General features: G+C 41.7%; 1 protein-coding gene across 8 annotated transcripts in view; it reads left to right on the top strand.

Moving 5' to 3' along the window:
• LOC137439901 (plasma membrane calcium-transporting ATPase 3) overlaps window positions 1–14,311 on the top strand; it is a 480,661-nt gene that overhangs the window by 166,096 nt on the left and 300,254 nt on the right. For all 8 annotated transcript variants that reach the window (XM_078768504.1, XM_078768497.1, XM_078768519.1 and 5 more), the window contains exon 3: window positions 7,021–7,218. In XM_078768504.1, coding sequence (XP_078624630.1) covers window positions 7,021–7,218 — 198 coding nt within the window. The remainder of the gene's footprint in view (window positions 1–7,020; window positions 7,219–14,311) is intronic.

The raw sequence follows: 14,311 nt of genomic DNA, 5'->3' as shown, positions 1-14,311 counted from the left end.
CATTTGGTGGTTAGTTGTTGTCCATAATGCATAATTTGCTTTTTGGCATTGAATATCGCAGTGGGCTAACCTGTAATTGAGCTAATACTACGGGATCAATTATTTTTGGTGCAAAAGCAATTTTTTACTAATTCCTTTGGATTTTTTTTATTGCTGTAGAATTCTGAACTTGACTGCCATGCGTGTACCAAAGTGATATGCATCATTTGGTCACTCTTGATTGACTTACTCGTTGCTCAAACTCATCCATAGTATTTCGGTGCTCCTGTGGAATGGCCTGGATATTGCATCTGTGATATGCTGGTGAAACTGTTGGGTGATGCTGGCAGGATCTTTGACACCAATGTTTTGAGGAATCTTTTTCTTTCGTATGCAGCATGAGGCTGCTGGGTAACGTCATTGGCTGGAGGTCTGGCATTGCCACTAATGCAGTGCCTGCTGCTGGTTAGTTCAGGAATTTGGAGTTTGTTCATGGTGCTGGTGATGGTTCGCGTATTCACGAATGACACCATGGAATTTTTAAGGTATACCAACTAATGTCGGCAGATGGGACATCCAGTTTAATGTCCATCCAAGGGACAACACAGATTGATGAATCACTCTGCGTGTGAAACACTGGAACGACAGTTTATAGCTGGGTTGGGATTCAAACCCTGGCTCGACACCTTGGAGGCGAGTGTGCGCACCTCTCAGCCATCCTGCCAGCCCACTATGTTGAGTTTGATGTTGGCCTTAGTTTCCCCTACTCTTGCAAAGGTGGTTGTTTTGTTGTTTTGAGGAATTATTCCCATAGCTGAACAGTGTGTTTTTGGAAGAATTGCTAAATTTTATTATTGAATTTTATTTTATTTTTTTGTTCATAGCTGTGTATTTAACAAGAGCCTGGATGTTTTCTTCACTGAGGCTTTATGCTATGGCCATGTTCTTGGTCCGAGAATGCATTGTTTTGATTCCTGAAATAAACACAGTATGAGAAACTTGATCTTTACCGGACATGTCAGGAAATAATACATGTAATTTTGTGATTACCAACACTTTTCTTAAACTGCAATCTGGATGACTAATTTTCTGGGATGTTTTCATACTTTTATGAAATGTATAATGGTGAAAAAAATCTGCACGATATCAAATTACTCTAGTAGCTCATGGTGGTTGAGTATGCACTTTATTGTACAGACCTAAACTCTTCAGGAATCCACTAATTGAAGGTCCAGGAACAATATTTGGTTGGTAACACATTTGCCACTGACGGCGAAATAGCTGAAATGGCCATACCCCTTTTTGGGCCACGCCCCCTTTTTTGCCGTGACTGTATCTACAGAACCGTTGGACCTAGGAGGTTGCCCGACCACTCAAAATTTGCGCAATGGCCACATTATGGGGGGTCAGTAATACATTTTCATATCCAAAAGTCAATGGTTTTTAAGATAATTGCCAAAAACCGATTTCAACATGTTACGAACTACAATTGTATGATACCACCAAGGCCACAACATTATATGACACTTATACCTTTTGCATCATCCTATTTTGGAATTTACTTATTTGGATTTCTACACTTTTCGCCTTTACTACAGCCACAAAACGTGACACATTTAATGTTCCTGTCTCTGCAAGTGCACGTTTTGGTACTCATACATGCTCTTGGGCATTTGCATGGAGGAGGCAGGTCATCGGGCCTGCACGATACTGGCAGTATCACTGGTGTTATGCCAACGTCCGTTGCTTCATACCCATACTGGAGTGGATCTGGTTTGGTGACGGCAGGAGTTGGGGCTTGCAACCACATCTTACACTGAAGAAATGCTCGCTTTATGTGTTCTCGTAGCGTTGATGAACAGCACACAAGCTGGTTGAAGTCCAGTTCTTTCTTGGAGTTGTGGTACTGCTCCCATCGATATTCATCGAAAGTGGAACAGTCGGTCTTCTTTAATCCAGACACAAGGAACTTTTCAGCATTGCTTGTTATCTGTGGTGACAGTTCTTCTACACCAAACCCTTCCAGTAGGGAGAGATCGATGGATGCTTTCAGGCCAGACAGCTTTGGACCCACCTTGCTGGTACTGTCGCAACCGCTGAGAGCATGAATGGCTGGGAGACACGACACCAAACCGTTGTCCAGTTGATCAACCAACATGTGGACTGGTACAGTTTTCTTTGTTTTCCGGTTACCAAGCTTCACGTACAGCTTTTGTAGTTGCCAGGTTGTGTTGAAGTGGAAGATGAGGTTGACAAAGACATCTGTGTCAGGCGAGTCGACCAAGACTGATTGAACCCCGTGTTTCACAACACCATCATTAATATGGAACATGATTCTGTCGTCGGCTTCTTCTTGGTTGCTTGAGAGCTCTGCGATCTGTGTTTCAGTGCCAGCTAACAGTTTCCTGCATTCACCCCCATATACTCCTCCAAAGAATATTTCCTTGTCCGACTCGACATTCTGCAGCATCCACTTGAAGACATACTCCTGCAACCGAACTTTGTTCAACATTGAGCTCCAGAACATATCAAGATCGACAGGGAGTTTCTGATTGTCAGACCCAATGGTGATTGTGATTTGTTCTGAGGAACTTCGCTGTGCCCGTTCCATTTGCTTGATTGATGATTTTTGATAAACATCAAAAATAATGTCTATTCTTGTGGACACGGAGCCTGTAGCAAGAATCCTGTTGGAAAGACTCTCGGCCAATTCCCCGAATGTGTGAAGGCCCATCTTTTTCATCGGTAGTTTACGCACAAGTGCCATGAAGTCCACTATTGTCATCTGAGCGTCACTCTTTACATTCCTCGTCTCCTGTGGAAGGCGACTGACAAGTTCCCTGGCTAAGGAGGCTTTATCGGGCTTCTTCAATTTGATGCCATCTTTACATTCAGTGGTGAGGAACTGGGATGTGCTGGTCAATTCATACTTCAGGAGTTCTAGCATGCTGTACCCTCTTTCTCTAGCATAGTCAATGTACCTAACTGTTTCCGCTGCATCCTTTTTCGCCATCGATTTCTTCGCTGTGAACGGAGTAGAAGTACGTTTCACGAAAACAGTCTTGCGGTTGGTAGGGATTGTATCATGTAGGTGCTTCTCCTTATCCTGAAATCTGGTCTCAACAAACTCTTCATAACTCTTCTCACCAATTTCCAGGCATTCAAGTAATCCGTCGACAACCTCCTGGGGAATGTCAGCTCCAGTAGAGATGTTCTGAAGTCTGATTCCAGCGTCGAACGGATTGTTGATGGATTTTATGTAATCCAGAAGGGCCTTTGCACGAACATGGCCAATCTTCGTAGAACTTGGATTGAACTCATGGTGTAGGCTCAGCTCACTGTCATCTTTGTCTCCCAAGTTGCACCATTCCAGCAGCTGTGCCACATGAAGATCTTTCTCATGCTTTAGGAGATTCCATAAGGCTACTGCTTCTTTCTGTCTGGTCATCCCAATGATACCTCCAGCAACCTTGGCGGGTTTATTGTAACACTTCTCGAGTGCCATGTCAAATCCTACTGCACTGCCTTGTCGGGTAGTGTGGTACATCACCCATCCACCATCTGTAAAGCATCTGTAGATACCCGGGAACTTCCTTTGTAGGTCCAGGCAATCTTCAAGGAACAGCGTACCCCATCTGCTATAGTTTGTCCGGCCAAACCCGAAGAACAAAGGCATGCACCTCCGCACAGCTGAAACGAAAAGATGCCAATCGCCTTGCCGAATAGAGTGTGTAAGATCTCTCAGGATAGGATACAGCTCATCCAGAAACAAGCTCCAGTACCTCACATTCTCATTACAGGCCGTTTCTTTCCATTCGGTGAAATACTTCTTCAAGTCTGCATGTAAGATCTTGCTTTCTTCCCAAATCTCTCTGAACTCTGTATGGTCACTATCTAAAGCCTGCTGCATCTTAGTTTCCATGGTCTCTATTTGCTGGTCTAATTCACAACTAGTACTGTCCTGGTCAGGTTGAAACTTCTCAAACATAAGAACTGTCATCACCTCTGATACAAGACTCATTCCCTCCTTGCCTTTGCAATAGTGACCTCCAGTCATGACACTATTCTCTACAACGAGCTTGCCAAAGGCTTCAGTCTCAATCAAAGCCAGATCAATACCGATACAGCCTAAAAACTTCCCAAGGCAAGCGATGACAATCTTCTCCATGTGAAAAGGTCCCATTCCAAGGAATATGTTACCAAACTGATCTGGCTTCAACAGCTGGATTGCAGGCTCAACGACAAAACACCCATGACCGGAATTTCTAGCCATGTCTAGACTCTAGTCTAGACTCTAGACTAAATTCTAGTCTAGACTCTAGTCTAGACTCTAGTCTTGACTCTAGTCTAGTCTAGACTCTTCAGGAATCAAGTAATTGAACAACAGGAACAGGAACAATTACGAATAATATTGTAGTTCGTAACATGTTGAAATCGGTTTTTGGCAATTATCTTAAAAACCATTGACTTTTGGATATGAAAATGTATTACTGACCCCCCATAATGTGGCCATTGCGCAAATTTTGAGTGGTCGGGCAACCTCCTAGGTCCAACGGTTCTGTAGATACAGTCACGGCAAAAAAGGGGGCGTGGCCCAAAAAGGGGTGTGGCCATTTCAGCTATTTCGCCGTCAGTGGCAAATGTGTTACCAACCAAATATTGTTCCTGGACCTTCAATTAGTGGATTCCTGAAGAGTTTAGGTCTGTACAATAAAGTGCATACTCAACCACCATGAGCTACTCTAGTAAATACCATAATCACTCGTGTATAAGCCGTACATTTTCCCCAGAATGATCTGTTCGAAATTTGGAGTTTATTATCCACAATAACCTTTTTTGTATACAATGTCAAGGCTCCTGGAAGACCTAGAACGCAGAATGGATTTGGATGCGACAGAGCAAAAGGAACAGCAGAGTTGAAGGATAAAATAGAGGGAGATTGAGAAATAAGGGACGTGAGGCAGGGGAGAACACATGGGTGGACAAGATGGATAGCTCAGGAAGGAAAGATGTGGACTTGGTGGGGTGGGTGGGTATGGGGGAGGGGGGTAGGGGGGGTGATGTTACTGGGGGTAGAAAAGATAATGGTTTTGGATGGGGGGATGATCTGTGATTGTGGTGAACAGCTGTCTTGAAGACCTGTAGGGAAGATTGCTATTGAAGAGAATGTGAAAGTTAGTTCCAAAGGCAGATAAAAAGAGAAACGAGCGATTGCAGGTGACTAGCGCTTCTGGATTTTGGGAGTTTCACGAGAAGGGGGTTACTGGCGGACAGGGTGCACGAAAGTGAAAGCTCTATTTCTCCACATTTCTCACACCAACGCAAGACCAACCTTTCTATTTGGTTTGCCGTCTTAAAAATGCAGTGCTTTGCAGTGTTGCAGTATCTTATGCAGCATCTTATTACATGATTTGTTCTGAATAACAATTATTTCAATTGAAGACTTTAAATTGTTTGGTCATAATTTATTAGTTTGGTTTTTAAATATTTTATATTTAAACTTAAAAAAAGAGAAACCATCATAGCAGCAAAATAAGCTTGGGGATTAACACGTGCATTGCAGCACAATAGACTGCTTGAGAATTGCCTTAAACTTGTGACCCGCTAAAGACTTGAGTATACTAATGTACAATATATACGAATGAGCTAATACTGTGCTAATCTGATAGATGTCACATATCACTGAGTAAGAGATGTTCGGTACATTCAACATGCCACCTCGTTCGTCGTGTTGTTTCATACAAGTTATAAGTCATCTGTTATGCGAAATTAAACACCATCTAAAATGGCTATCTTCATAGATTGGCAAATCCCTGCTTCTAAGTGAACCTAATTTCCAGTCCTGAATTCGAGTTCATTTTTGTTTTAGTTCAATTTTGGTGTGTGGGTTTTACATATAAACTGGTATTTTCCTGAGAATGTTTTCTGAAAAGTTCTCTGCGTATTATACATGACAGCAGATTATACTTGTGATTACAACAACAAAAATCAACTTATTGAATCACAGCCATTTATTGACATTCTTGTGTCCTGCTTGACCCAAGACCATATATCCCTGATTTGTATGAAGATAGTGCTGACAAATTCGCAAAATTTGTTTACAACTCGAGTGTGGTTTATTGTTAAACTAGAACGATACTCTTTGACGTCGACCGATATGCCTCCGCCCATGTTATTGCTTCATTATAATACTTGCACCAAGTTTGATTTAAATCCATTCAGCTGTTCTCAAGGTATAACATTTTTCCTGAAATGACCTCTGACCTTTGACCTCTTTACCCCAAAATTTAATCATGTTCACATCATTATACATACCTGTACGAAGTTTTAATTTAAATCCCTTCAGCAGTTCACAAGTTATCACATTTTTTCTGACATGACCTTTGACCTTTGACCTTTGATGTCTTGCCCCAAAATATAATCGGTTAATCTTTACATCATTATACATACCTGTACCAAGTTTGAATTGGATCACTTCAGCCGTTCTCAAGTTGTGGACCTATAACAGACTTTGACCTTTGACCTTTGTCCTCTTGACACCAAAATCTAATCGGTTCATCTTTACCTCATTCTACATAACTACCAAATTTGGACAATCCCATCATTGGTTCACAAGTTATCGTGGTAACAGGATTTTTACCTAACATGACCTTTGTCCTTTGACCTTGTGACCCCAAAATATAATCAGTTCATCTTTACCTCATTGTACATACCTGCACCAAGTATGACTAAGATCCCTTCAGCCGTTCTCAAGTTATCGTGGTAACAAAAACCTATCACGGACAGACGGAAGGATGGACAGCTGGTCGGACAACCTGAAAACCTAATGCCTCCGGCGACTTTGTTGATGGAGGCATAAAAAGTGGAAAAAAAAGATCATAAATTGTAATACCGTATTTTTCACTTTCTTGAAATTTCACTTGTTTTCTTGTCAGCACTATTGACTGGAGAGGCATCACCATGAGCAAAACTGTTGAGATAGATTTTTGCTGAGTCTTTGTACTGTGCAATTTTGTCTAACTTTGTTTCTGTTGTTTGCAGGGCTCTCTGGTGATGTGACTGACTTGAACAGACGGCGAACGATTTTTGGCCAGAATTTTATCCCCCCAAAGAAGCCCAAAACGTTCTTGCAGTTAGTGTGGGAAGCGCTCCAAGATGTTACACTTATCATCCTGGAAGTGGCTGCGCTCATCTCACTCGGGTTATCTTTCTATCCAATGCCCGGAGGCACTGATGAAGGTACAAACCAGCATATTTACCCTTCTTGAATGCAAAATATTGGCTTGGGGAAGAGTTGTGACAGTGCAAATGGCCAATGCACTGACAGTGGGGCACTGGGGCAGCAGGTGGATGCAATTAGGGAATGGATACACACGTGCATATACAGTGCATTCAGAAAGTATTCAGACCCCTTCACTTTTTTCGCATTTTGTTATGTTGCAGCCTTATGCTGAAATCGTTTAAATTCATTTTTTCCCCTCATCAATCTACACTCAATACCCCCATAATGACAAAGAGAAAACAGGATTTTAGAAAGTTTTGCAAATTTATTAAAAAGAAAAAACTGAAATATCACATTGACATAAGTATTCATACCCTTTAATATGACACTTGAAATTTAGCTCAGGTGCCTCCCATTTCTCTTGATCATCTTTGAGATGTTTCTACACATTTATTGGAGTCCACCAATCGTTTGATTCGTACATTCGTACATTCAATTGATTGGACATGATTTGGAAAGGCACACGCCTGTCTATATAAGGTCTCACAGCTGACAATGCATATCGGAGCAAAAACCAAGCCATGAATGAGGTCGAAGGAACTGCCTGCAGAGCTCAGAGACAGGATTGTGTCGAGGCACAGATCTGGGGAAGCCTACAAAAACATTTCTGCTGCATTGAAGGTTCCCAAGAGCACAGTGGCCTCCATAATTCTTAAATGGAAGAAGTTTGGAACAACCAGGACTCTTCCTAGAGCTGGCCGCCCGGCCAAACTGAGCAATCGGGGGAGAAGGGCCTTGGTAATAGAGGTGATGAAGAACCCGATGGTCACTGGCTGAGCTCCAGAGATCCTGTGTGGAAATGGGAGAAACTTCCAGAAGGACAACCATCACTGCAACACTCCACCGATCTGGGCTTTATGGCAGAGTGGCCAGATGGAAGCCTCTCCTCAGTGAAAGACATGAAAGCCCACAGAATTTTGTTTTTCTCAGTCTGAGAGTGCTTTAGGTGATTTTTTGCAAACTCCAAGCGGGGGTCATAAACCAACATAAACCAACACGGAGAACTGTCAGTGAAAAAGTTCACTGTCAGCGTCAGTGAACTGTAAGCGATTTAGAAGCTGAAAGAATAGAATAATTAAATTAGAACCATAGTGCAAAAATGGAGCATAGCAAATACACAAATTTGGAATATCTTGAAAGAAAGAAACCACTAGTGTATTGAGCAATAGACAATGGCCAGGATAGCAAAGGAAAACAACTGCAGTTGATGACAGAAACATAGGGGCAATACCCCTGGTGCTCATCTGGTAGAATAAACAGTATACTGCACTGACTGAAGGTATTTAAAACCAATCTCAATGCTTGCTGGAAGACAGGGCAGCATGTAGAATCATACTAACATAAGTGTAAGACTTTAAACAAACAAACAAAAAAATACTTATTTTGGGGGGCTTCTCCCCCACATAGACCACCTTGGAGCCCGATTTTTTTTTTTTGTTATGCCAGGAACAAACTTTGGTACAGCATGGGTGGTGAAGGTTGTAGTCAAGTTTCATCAAAATTGTGTGTGTAGTTTCAGAAAAGAAAGCAAATACCTATTGTAAAAATAGCAAATTTTACTTCACTGTTCCAATACTTGTGGAGTGCACTGTATATAGATAACCTGTAAATTAAATGATTGAGTTGGATAAGGTTAATGCATGTGGAAAATATTGAGTAGCTCTGTTTTGAGCTTGCTCATATATCTTTATTAAATATACCTATTGGATTTGAGAATGGTTCTCAATTTGTATCCAACTCATTTGCTCCAAAACAGCATTCGCTGAGAACATAAACAGCACTCTGGAGTTTAGGGCCTTTGATTATTCTATACAAAGCAAACAAACCTCTGTACTGCTAGTATAAACTGTGAAGCTCCTCTATGTTCAGAGTCAGCACTTGTTGAGATTGTGATAGATTCTTAGTTCCATCAAAATAAACAATGCTTGCAGTTAAATGTTCATCTGGTTTGGAATAGGTGGAGATTTTTCTGCTGAATCACCTCTTGGAAGGTAATCTTGATTTTTTTAGCTTAGTAATTATGTTTTGATTTGTTTCTTTTATCATTGTGGGGTTTGTTATTGTGGCTGTTTGAGTAATTTTAAATAATGGGTCATGTACTAGTTCGACTAAGCTAAGTTCCCCTGGCAATTTACATTTTTTGCACTGTTTCTTTTATATTCATGTTTTGCTGTTTGTTTTTCATCAATTTTCTCTCCCAAACTGTATCCTGTTGTGTTGAATCATTTAATTTGTGCCTGAGTTGGGTGGTGCCTATCGGTGACAGTTGAGTGTGCTTCCCATCTGTTTTTCTATTTATTTATTTTTGCGTAGTTTTAGCTCCTTTTATTCCAGTTATTGTTACTTCTGAACCCTGAGCTCAATCCTTTTTCCTCCTTCCCTCAAAAATACAAATAAAATATCTCCCCTTTCTCACTCAGAAACAAAACAGGAAAAAACTGGTGGGGAGTGGTGGGGGGGGGGGGGGGGGGGGCAACAACCAACATCTTTGGAAAAAATCCAAACTTCAATCTCTGTACTCAGTTACTCGTTTTACTATCCCTTCTTCACAATATCCCCAAACTGAATAAAATGTTTTTCCTCTTTAAAACCTCTTTAGAAAATATTTTAAAAACCTTCAAAAATGTATCTTATAATGCCTTACTCTGCTTTTTACTCCATCAGGAACAACCCATTCATTCTTTCTTCAGCATCAAAATCTCCTTTTCTCTGACGAGGCTTATTTCCCAAAAGATCCTCACTCCTAAATGCTTAGTTCATCCAGCCTGCTCTTTCATTTAGGCGAGCCAAATTTTCCTCCATGCCTAAAACATTCTCACCCCCTCCCCACCCAGGAAGTCTGTCACAGGTTATACAGTGTGGGAATCCTGAGGCGTCAATTTTACAAAGGCTGTGTGCACACTTCAAAAATTTCCCCTTCACATCCATTCACGGTGTCAAACCACTCCATGTCTTAACCATCCCCCCCCTCCCACCCTCCTACTCTGCCTCGTCATGCCTCCTCTCAAATTCCACCGAGTCCTGCTCCCACTCCTCCACCTTCCAGCTTTGCCCCAGCCCCTCACTCTCAATACATTTCAAACTGATCAGATTAAGCATCGGCCCTGTCGAATTATGACGTCATAATTATGGCACCAATGAGTCATCGTTAACGACACCTATTCTCCATATGGAGTTCTTTACAATGAGCCATGTTTCAATTTTTTCCAAGCAGCGGTTTTTGAGATAGAGGTGCAACATTTTTTGGTTTTTCCAAGATAGCGCCTGTACCACATGACCTATGACGTCATGATTATCATTAAAATATTCTAAAGGAGGAGGCGCTCCTATGGTGAAATTTTCGCTTCCATCAGACCAACAGTTGCTGAAAAAAAATTCAGAATGATCGGATGGATAAGTGTTGTATTTGTCGAATTATGACGTCATAACGAAGGCACCGTTGACATCATCATTAACATATGTTATTCCCCATGGGGAATAGTTAACAATGAGCCAGGTCTCAATTTTTTTCCATAGTGTGGTTTCAGAGATAGAGGTGTGAGGTTTTTCCAAGATGGCGCCTGTACCACATGACCTTTGATGTCATTATTATCATTAAAATATTCTACATGAGGCACTCCTATGGTGAAAATTTTGTGCTCATCAGACCAACAGTTGCTGAGAAAAATTTTTTCACAATGATCGGATACGTGTTGCACTTGTCGAATTATGACGTCATAACGAAGGCACAGATGACATCATCATTAACATATCTTATTCCCCAAGGGGAGTGCTTGACAATGAGCCATGTTTCATTTTTTTCCATGGAGCGGTGTCGGAGATATAGAGGTGCAACTTTTTTCGATTTATTTCAAGATGACGTCTGTACCACGTGACCTATGACATTATAATTATCATTAAAAAAATTATACAGGAGGACCAGCACATATGCTGAAAATGTTGTCCATCAGTCTAACAGTTGCAGAGGAATTTTTGTTTTCTGCATACTGATCAGATCAAGTATTGTACTTGTTGAATTATGACATCATAATTAAGGCACCGATGACATCACCATCAACATATCTTATTCCCCATGGTAAGTACTTGATAATGAGCCATGTTTCAATTTTTTGCATTGAGTGGTTTGGGAGATGGAGGTGTAACGTTTTTCCAAGATGGCGTCTGTATCACGTGACCTATGACGTCATAATTATGAATACAAAAATTATACAGGTGGAGGCGCTTCTATGGTAAAATTTCGTGTCAATCGGACCAACTGTTGCCGAGAATATTTTTTTTTTTAATGCAGACACGTACGGCACACGGTACACGTACGGCACACGGTACACGTACGGCACACAGCACACGTGTGCAACTGAATGCTTAACCCTGCTTTTCGCTTTGTGAGCACAGGATAATAATAGGCAAGGTCATGGTATCCATTGCTTCTGATATTAAGTCCTTTCTCTTCTTCAATGACTTGATCTCTGATAGTCAGGGAATATTATCAGAAATCTGGGAAATCTGGGAACAAATTCCTTACCAAGAAATTTCTTCACCAATGTGTTTGTAAGGGTGTCCACTAACACATTTCAAAAAGTTTAAATTCAAGTCCCCTAGGGGAACCCGTGACAGGGGTCAACAGGGGTCAATTAGCTTTTTTAAGATCAAATTTTTCTTATATTTACATTCTGGGTCACAGTATCCGACAGGAAGCATCAAAATTATTCAAAGTAGGCTCATTTTAAAGCTAAGAACATATCTGACATGGTGATACCTAAAACAAATCAATATGTTAAAAAGTTTACACAATTTTGAGCAAACAAAAATAATTTTTTGTCATTTTTTGGGTAAAAATTAACTTTTCTGGTCTACAATTCGTCTTCTAGGTAGATACCCCTTCGTTTCATTTTTCTAAAAGTTTCCAGCAAACTGCTCAAGATATGCAGCCTTAATGTATTATAAGTAAAACATTCTGGTATTTATAAAATTGAAACTATGAAAGGTCACTGACCTTTATTGTTTTCCCTTATTGTAACATAAATTGTAATAACCGTTACTGGGAATCCGGAATCGGTTTACCATCGGTTCGTCCACTTTCGTGTTTAAATCGATACTGCTCCACAATGTCAAATACCTCAGGAGTCGAGGTCTGAGTCTTCTCCAGACTCTACATCATCAGGGATACAGTTCATACATGTAATGCCTGTACAACTTCCGCATGCTGAGATACACTTGACACCATTCTTCTTGCAGTTGCACCGCCGGTTGCTGCAATCTCCAGCACAATTGCAGGTCGTGAACCGGAGCAGCTCCTCCGGAGCCATGGGGTCTATTGTTGGAACTGGCTCATAACCACGAACCCCTACCGTCCATCCATAGTCACTGGGGTCCAAAGACATGCCCTGCAGCAGCATCCAGTCCCGGGTTTGGAGATAGCCACGGAGAGAATGCTGTGCAGCTGCACCCTCTGTTGGAGGTAGAGTCTCTGGTTTGATCAGCCCGGCCGCCGCCTTCCACGAGAACATGTTGTATCGAATTGCACCCAAAGTAGTACCTGGTTCATGGTAAATGTGCTGGAAAATCGCAATACCAGCCCCGATCACCACGTCCTTAGTAGCCCGTACGTCAAGGAAGATGTCCATATGTTCATCAATGTCCCCTGCACAAAACCTGTCAAATAGAGGCGTTTTCCCGTGGCCCCCGATTGCAGAAACCGTATCACAACCGGTGAAGGCGTGAGTAAAGAGCAGGTACCGCCTCTGTCTTTCAGAGAGAGCTTCTCGGATCCTCCTGACATCGTAAGAGCCCTTCGATGTGGTTAAGAAGAGTGGATGGTTGGTGCTTGAGCTATGGTGTACCAGCATTATCAGCACGTCCGCGTCTTCCGCCCGCACCTGAAAATAGAATAAGATATGAGCAAAGCGTCTTGAATTTTGCAAACACGGTGAACTTAACAATTGAAAAGTTATTTAACTATGCTACTCTTCTTTTCTGAGGATAAATGCACTTTCATAACAATGTGGCACATCAAAATACAATTGACGTTACAAAAATGACGATCATGTGTTTACTGATGCCCAGTGCAGCACAACATTTGCATTTGCCAAATTTAAAAAAAAATAACATTGCCTCTTCTTTTTTTATTTAACTCAGTTAATTAGTTTTATATGTGCCAATGTCAAGGTTTTTTTGTTTTGTTTTATCAACACAGAAACAAATCAAAAGTAATCGTAGTTGATGTAAGTTAAATACCTACACAAAATTTTACTGACCAACAGAGTCATCTGTAGCAGCAGCCAGTGCCGCTCTCACAATCGAAGTGTCAGCATCATTGTCACACTGCTCCACGGTGATCTGACATTTCCGGAATGTTGAAGAGAGGAGATGGAATGAGCTCACTCTTGTTATGAGTGTTGTCCATGAACTTTGCCTTTGGTGTCAAATGTATCGTATCCGGTCGAATCTGTAGATCACAGCAGGAGTTCTTGGTACGCCGGATGTGGTCGTGATCTTTTGGCGAGCTGTTATAGCCATCGAAGACAACAGTGATCTTCTGAGACCGACGGCCGAGACACTGCACGTAGCTCAGGTAACTGTCGGCAATCTCCTGCCAAGTCTGACCTTGTTCCCACTTCACCATGTAGAGAAGCCATCCGCCATCAACCACCAGACTGGAGCAGGCTTGGTCAGTGAGGTCAAGCGGATCGGTCAACTCCTTCAGGCTAGTCTTGGAAAAGCCTGCCTTGTTCGCCTCGTTCATTTTCTGATCTTTGTTGCTGAACAAGGACAAGGGGAAGGGAGTCAGCTCATACTTTAAGCTTGTCTCGACTGTCATATGCCGTTGGGCGAAAATTATCAGTCGGTTGAACAACTTGAGTGAGTTTAGGTGAATCTTCTTCTCATTGACCGTGGGAATCTTTCTGAGCGATGACAGGGCCTGTACCTTGAACTTCACCTGCATGGTCGATGTCACTGACTTTCCGTCCAGCTTTATCTGCATCTCCCTCCCTACTTCAGCCGCTCTCTCAGCATTGACTGTGTCATCTGCAGTGCTCTTGAATCCTGTTG

This window comes from Myxine glutinosa, chromosome 1 (genome assembly GCF_964187855.1).
Source record: "Myxine glutinosa chromosome 1, kmMyxGlut1.1, whole genome shotgun sequence".
Taxonomy (NCBI): domain Eukaryota; kingdom Metazoa; phylum Chordata; class Myxini; order Myxiniformes; family Myxinidae; genus Myxine; species Myxine glutinosa.
This window is presented reverse-complemented; position numbering and strand designations above follow the sequence as displayed.